The sequence below is a fragment of the Pleurodeles waltl genome, chromosome 2_1 (genome assembly GCF_031143425.1).
Source record: "Pleurodeles waltl isolate 20211129_DDA chromosome 2_1, aPleWal1.hap1.20221129, whole genome shotgun sequence".
Classification (NCBI taxonomy): domain Eukaryota; kingdom Metazoa; phylum Chordata; class Amphibia; order Caudata; family Salamandridae; genus Pleurodeles; species Pleurodeles waltl.
Window position 1 is genome coordinate 318,348,020 of NC_090438.1, and position 7,418 is coordinate 318,355,437.

At 42.6% G+C, this 7,418-nt stretch overlaps 1 protein-coding gene across 1 annotated transcript; it reads left to right on the forward strand.

The window, feature by feature from the left end:
- The first annotated feature begins 1,407 nt into the window (after positions 1-1,407).
- LOC138259664 (nyctalopin-like) lies at positions 1,408-2,643 on the forward strand. The gene has a single exon (XM_069207538.1). It carries the CDS (start codon positions 1,408-1,410, stop codon positions 2,641-2,643), a length of 1,236 nt encoding a protein of 411 aa, XP_069063639.1.
- The last annotated feature ends 4,775 nt before the right edge of the window (positions 2,644-7,418 follow it).

The following is a 7,418-nucleotide window of genomic DNA, read 5'->3' on the forward strand; positions in this document are numbered from 1 at the left end:
TTTTTAGAGGTGGGGGTCAAGGTAATTTTGTATTCAGGGCAGGCAGGGGGTTGGGGTTTTAGGGGCGGGTGGGGGGCTGGGTAATTTTGTTTTTATTGGTTGGGTAGTTTTATTTTTGGGGGTGGGGGTCGGTTTTAGGGCTCAGGGTGGGTTTGGATATCGGGGTAGTTTTTAAAGTTGGGGGATCGGGGTAATTTTGTTTTTAGGGGTTGGATTGTTTTACCTTTGGGGGTGGGGGTCGGTTTTAGGGCTCAGGATGGGTGGGGGGTATCAGGGTAGTTTTTAAAGGTGGGGGGTCAGGGTACTTCTGTTTTTAGGGACAGGGGTGGGAGGGGGTCATGGTAACTTTGTTTTTTAGGGATTGGGTTCTATTTTTGGGGTGGTGGTCAGTTTTAGGGCTCAGGGTGGGTGGGGGGCATCGGGTAGTTTTTAAGGGTGGGTGGTCGGGGTACTTCTGTTTTTAGGGTGGGGATGACATGCGAGAACCACGCATGCCGTTTCCACACATGCCTTTACTAGGCATGCCTTTACATCGAAAAATCGTTGTTAAGGCATGCGTGGTGAAGGCAAGCATGGAAACAACGCGGTCGTTGTTCTGACTGCGTTGTTCAGGCATGCGTGGTTGCTGCATGCGTGGTTCCATCAGACAACCTGTTTGGTGAGTTAAGCTGACTTTTGAACAAGCAAATAGCATTCTTTGGTCGACACGTGAGAAAATAATGTTTTATTTTACACTAACCATCAACATGGAGGTGTAGTTGCGAGTTCCTATTTTGCGTCTGCTATTACGTGCCTTGACAATGTCTCATAGGTTTGTTCTCTACATAGAAAGAAGTGAGTCATAAGAATACGAGGGAAACTCCAGTACCCAGAGTACTGCTGAAAGTTTTAGGGGCAGTAAAATGAACGTGGGCACAATGTAATTTAAATAAAAAGTGCATCATTTGCCTATAACTGTTTGCATGTAGTTTTTTCACAGAAGCGGCATGTGAGTTGCTGATACGATGTTTAATAAAATAGGATTAGCATTTAAGTGAAGGAAACTCTCCGCCAGGAATGACTATGCATTCCATGCTATATTGCCACCGATGGAGCTATGTTCAAGAGGCAGTGAGCAACAGCAAGCTCACATATTGGAGAATGTCTGCAGAGACATCATGAGATATACTTTGTTTATTCACCGATTAGACTAAAGCAACAAATACATCATGTGCCCGATGGCATTGTGGCATTCCTTACAGCAAAAGAACAGTTAAGAAGCTTACCCCGGCTTACCAACTTTCTAATTAAGCTGTCCTTTTTAATTTTACAGAAAGTTGAAAAGCAATTTAAGAGCTCTAGATTGTCAATTTTGCTGCAAGGTACTTTCCTGTGTGGTGCATGCCTGTCATCTTCTCCTGGTTTGCCATGTTCCTTGTACTTCTTTCGGTGATTTGCTTTTTGGTGTTCACTGAGCAGAATTTCAGCAGCTGCGCGTGCCCGGCTCTTTGCAAATGCTACGCAGAAGACATAGTCCACTGCAACAACGTGGGACTGGGGCAGCTACCTGCGGGGCTACCGGCCTCTGCCAGCTCGTTAAACCTGGCCGGAAATCTATTCAGAATTCTTTCGTTTAATTACTTCGAAAATGTCCCCTCACTCCACGCCCTTTGGCTGGACCACAACAACCTGACTTTCCTGTACCCGGGAACATTTGTTTGCCTGAACGATTTGAGGGATTTAAATCTCAGTGCAAATACCCGGCTCACCTACCTTCATGCGCACACCTTTGAGGGACTGTCAAACCTCATCTCCTTGGACCTATCTTACTGCAACATCTTTGAAATCCACCCCCTTGTGTTTTCACACATGCCGTCCCTGGAAATTCTCGACTTAACTTCCAATAAAATGCGATATATCCCACAGGCCTTCGCGACACTGCCCAACATCTCACGGTTGTCTCTGGAAAAGAACAACATAGAAGCTGTGGGGAGAAACTCCTTTGCGTCTCAGGCGTCTCTGCGTGCTCTCAATCTCAGGAAGAACAGGATATGGGTGATTCAGAAGGAGGCCTTTATCAATCTAAATAAGCTGATCGTCCTAAATTTAGGACACAACAATATTTCTGATCTGCCTAACCAGCTTTTCGAAGGACTAATCCGGCTTAAAACGATGCACCTGGAAGCCAACAGACTCCGCGCCATCCACTGCGCCTTTAGCAGCCTGCCCTGCCTGAGAAAGCTGTACCTGAACAACAACCACGTAGCGCACATTGCAAGAAATGCCTTCGCCTCCTTGAAGCAGCTGGAATTCCTTCACTTGAGCAGAAACTTTTTGACTTCTATTCCTCACCCTTTGTTCGGTAGACTACCCAAGCTGAGATACGTGTTCCTTTCGCACAACCCCTGGAAGTGTGACTGCAACATGGATTGGTTGACTCGGTGGAACGCGTCCTACCGAGGGGTGGTTGAAGGCCTGCATTGCGCCTCTTTGACTGCTGTGGGCCAAACAGCTCCCAACCTCTTGTCCCGCGAGCTGCTCAGCTGCTCAGCTGCTCCAGAGGAGACAGGGGATGAGGCGTGCGAGGAAACACCCTGGGGGACAGCCCACCAACCACGTGCTACTTCTCTTGTGTTTGTTGTTATGTTTATTTTGTGTGTCTAGGTTATGTCTATTGAAAAGCAGTTGCTTACGTCAGCATAGCTTTTCAGTTTAAGATAACAGATGTGAAGAGTCTACACGTGGATTTTAGAGGAAGTTTATTTTACGCACTGATATTCAGAATTCAGCAAGTGATGTTTTATTTGTTGTAGGATAGGAACCAGCCTTACTGTAGTAAAGACGTAATTACATCCAAAAGGGTGGGCATCAGCATTCGACACTGATAAGGACCACTGGGTTTCTTCGGTGCCTGTAAATAAATGTTTGGGAGTATTTTGCGGTTATTCAAACTGTGTCTAAAAGAAAAAAAATGCATTAGTCTGTATTCACGCCAATGCATGGTGAGATATCGGTGATGCATGCATGTGACGATTTCACCGAGGGTCCTTTATCAAATGGTGCTTGTCACAGCTACATTCATTTTATTTTGCACGCCATGGAGTTCTTTCCAATATGGGTTTACTACTCTGGCTTTGTGTGGGTGCTCGCCTGGAGCAAACTGAGGCAAACCACTGCATCGAAATGCTTACTATTCTGCAGGACCTCAAAACCTTAGTACATCTAGGCTCTGGTTTAGAAGTGTTCGTGTTTTGGACATCTGTATGGGGAGAGGTACCACTGTTGTGTTTTGCAGGGGTACGTTTGGAGATTCTAATTGACGAGTTACAAATAGCTTTACTAAGTCTAGCTGCCACATGATGCGTTGGACATCATCAATGGATATTGTGAAAAAAAATGTAAATTTCATTCTTAAAACCCAGGTGCCGGAACTGACTCCAGTAAATCATTAGTAAGTGGTTAAGGGTTGTTTCTTCGGTCCTCACGTTGGTTTTTCCAGGACAGAAAGGAGTTTTGAAAGTGCTTTCCAGAGCATGTTGTTGAAATATGGTATCAAAATACACGTTCATAAGTGTAGCATCGTTGCAAGGTTGCCTGCTTTTCCTGTGGACAATTCTGTAACTAAAGGGAGAATGGTACAACCTGTTCCTGTTTCTGGGGTGACTCAGCTTGCAATGCTGTAGGCCAATTGTTCCTTTATTCTGCCATTTAGTGTATAAAATGTATAACAAGCACTAATTATGACAATTTGCCTCGCATGTCACATCTGGGAATAGAACTATTAGCTTGCATAATGTTTTTCTTTCTAAGATCACCACTCAGAGTGAGCAAATATGTATATTTACAGCCGTTGGCCGTCTTGGAGCCATTTTTTAAAAACCTTAAGAAAAGCAATCCAAGATAGTTGATCAAACCTGTGCATGCACAAAATAGATCTTAGAATGCTTTTTCCTAAGCTTAAAAACAAATGAGAAGATGGCTACAGTACATAAGCATTAGTGTGTCCACGCACAAGGCAGCCATCTTGAATTATTTTTAAAGAAATCTTACTTATGCACACTGTCCGTCTTATAATGATTTTCCTTGATGTTTTGAAACGTGATTCCAAGATGGCTGGCTGTGCATGCATTTTCATACAGCAAAATAAAAAGCATTCCAATATGGCTGCTGTGCATGGCAATACAGGGACTACCACCTGTAATGGTTTAAAAATCATTCAAAAATGGCTTCTGCTGCTGTATTATCAGGGGTGTAGCACCACCCAACTTCAGCACAAGTCCGGACTGGCTCAAATAAGCTAGCAAATTATTCTTATATTAATAAAACAATGGTGGTTCAAGAATGCACCCTTGTTTGTAGCTCCTAGTGGCATAAATTTAAGGGGAAAAACATTTTTCATTCAACAGTTTAACCTGCACCTGTAATTCAACCAAAATTTGCAATAAAGTATTTTCAATTTCCCAAGAATATAGTTTGGCACTGAGATGATTTCTGTCCGCTTTGATGAACGAAGTGGTATAATCAACACAGCAGATATAAAAGCTAGTACTAGGTTTTGTTAGAAGACGAGTAGCCAAGGAATACAAAATCATATTTTTGAGAGAGTCGAATAATTAGTCTAAAATCCAGTTTGTGAGAAGGTAGGCAATTTCTTTTTTGATACCCACTGTAAATAAATGGATTATTGGTTGAGAGGGGTGAAAGTCCCAGTCAGGCAATAACAACAATTATTGTCAGGGTAAACCACAAAAATCACTAAACTAACCTGTGCTTAACCCTCTGGCAGCTTGGCACAAAGCAATCAGGGTTAACTTAGAGGCACTGTGTTAAGTATTTACGCAGCACACAAACAGTGATAAAGTGAAAACACAACACAAAAAAAAATCCTCACCAAATTAGAAATGCAGAGAGCATTTTAATAAATAAAATGAGACCAATTCAACAAAAATCAAATCATTAGGACCGGGGATTTGCAAATTTAAAGTTTTAGGTAGGTGTAGCACCTAAAAGCACAAAGTGCCACTCACAGTCATCTGGTTTTGTTAGACCGGGGGAAAGCCACAAGTTCAGGCTGACCATGATGGAGTGTGGGCTGGATACAGGGACCTGGTTAGTCCAGTTGAAAAAGTTACCTTCTCAAATTCCAGTGCGAAGAGCCAAGAACTTTAGGTTTTTTCCTTTTCTTGTGGAGACAAATTGAAGCAACACATTCTCTCTAATTCTGAGCAGCCATGGTCACGCTTCAAGAGCAAGTAGTTAATGGCTACCTTGTTTTGCAATGCAGCTTTTCTAGTGCCTCGTATATCCAGTAGTAATTCAGCCGATGCGATCGATGTGTTATTAATATTCTTGATCATCAAACATGCAAACTTGTTAATAACTCGAGTATTATAACCAGCTAATCCTGGAACTCCTAATATAGAAATACTTAAGCTTACTTACTCTGACTTAGATAATAACTGAAGTTCAGAGTCACAGTCTTCACTTAATTGAACTGCTTCTCTTGTAAGTCGCTGATGTGAGACAGAGTGAAATGGAAACATCATAAGTCCTAACAGCTTAAACGCACACAGTCCTCCAGTTATATGGGCAGGAACATACGCGTAAGTAGCATTTCCACAAGAAAACAACCACCCCACCGGTAGTTTAACATGCTTGATGTGAATAGCCTGAGTCACAATATGTTGGCAGACCTGCTATTATTCATGTTTTTACAAGTTTTATCGTTTCTATGCTGATACAGTACTGGTTGTTCCCACGGGATCTCTTGAGGAGACCTGGATGTTGCTTCAAGATGCATTTCAGCACATTTTCCGATTGTGTAAGTGTTGCAAGTTAAGTTGTAGCAAACATTACCAGTAGTAATGTTGTAAGTAATCACATGGGTCAGGTTATCCCATTTTTCATCCGTTACCTCTTGGCAAAATCTACAATACTCATAGGGAGTAAAGTGAGTCAATACCTCACTTTCTGCCACGGTTTCATCTTTGTTGGTGGCATGAAAGAGCTGCAGGAAAATGCTGGCAGGAGTCAGCATGGCAACCAAACATGTTGAAATCACATCAACAGTACTTTTCATATTCGTCATGCAGAAATCCGATCTGTTAAGCACGGTACGCGTTAGATGAATCAAGATGTTTTCATTTGAATGCAGTAAAGGAGTCCATCGGTGTGGTAGGTCAATCACTTCAGAACTGGGGGCTTTATGTCCCTCCCGACCCCACACGCACACGCCCAAAGGTGGGCCACATAGAACAGCAAGCACAAAGACACCTCGTAGTCTGATCTGTAAAAGAAACAATTATGATCATTCCCCCAAATAACATTTATCAACTAGTACATGCTCACACTTCTTATCATGTACTTGTTTCATGACTAACAAAACGTTGCCTTTGCCTTTGGCTGTGATGTCTGCTCGTTCCTGAGTCTGATTTGGGGATTCTACCCACACCTTAGCACCAGGATTTTTGTCAGTTGAGCCAAAACCTCCCTCCCCACGCACTGTAAGAAGGGCTGGGCAGTCCCTTTTTAGACTATTCCTCCACACAGTGGAATAATGATTACCAGAGAAAGCCTGTCTTCAGGTTATTTTATCAAATCAGCATCTCCACTGTTCAACAAGATAACCTTAAGTTCTCCTTGGTAGTCTGCATCCATCGCTTCCCCCAGGACCTAAATACCTTTGAGTGCCAACCCAGATCGAGGATCAATCAATCTGAAATGCTCTGGGGGAATCTGTATTTCAACACCTGTTTCAAGAAGTGCCATGACTATTGGTTTCAATCTGTACATATTCAAAGCATGTAAATCAAGACCTGCAGATTCTGGTGTGGCTCGGTAAGGAGCTAAGGCTCCTGGTTTTATATCCTAACAGATAATGGTATATGTCACTACATATGGTTGTATATGTAATGCTGGGGTAAACATTCACATTAAAGGGATCTCTGCATTTGTTAATGGTCTGTTATTTAAATGCTTTCTCCAGTTTCTCAAAGTTCCATCAGATCATTTTCGTAATTAGGCATTCAGTAAGTCGTTCATTCGCCCAATCAGTCCTGCAGCTTGTGGGTAATATGGAATATAATAAATCCACTCAATATTGTGCTGTGAACAATAATCTTGCACCAATTTACCTTTAAAATGAGACCCTTTGTAACTCTGGATTTGGAGTGAGACTCCGTAATACAGCATTAAGAAGTCCACAGTTTTGATAGTATTGAACTGAGTAGTTTGCAAGGGGCAGCAATCACGTAGCCAGAATATGTGTCCACTACTGTGCAGGCGTATTGACACCTGCGACTATTCGGTATTGGCCCAATATATTCAATCTGCCATATCTGCCCCAAAACTTCCCTCTCACTAACTGACCTTTGACAGTATGGGGGGCAGATCCCTGTTGTATGTGTTGGCAAATAGGACACTGCATGATCACTGTTTTT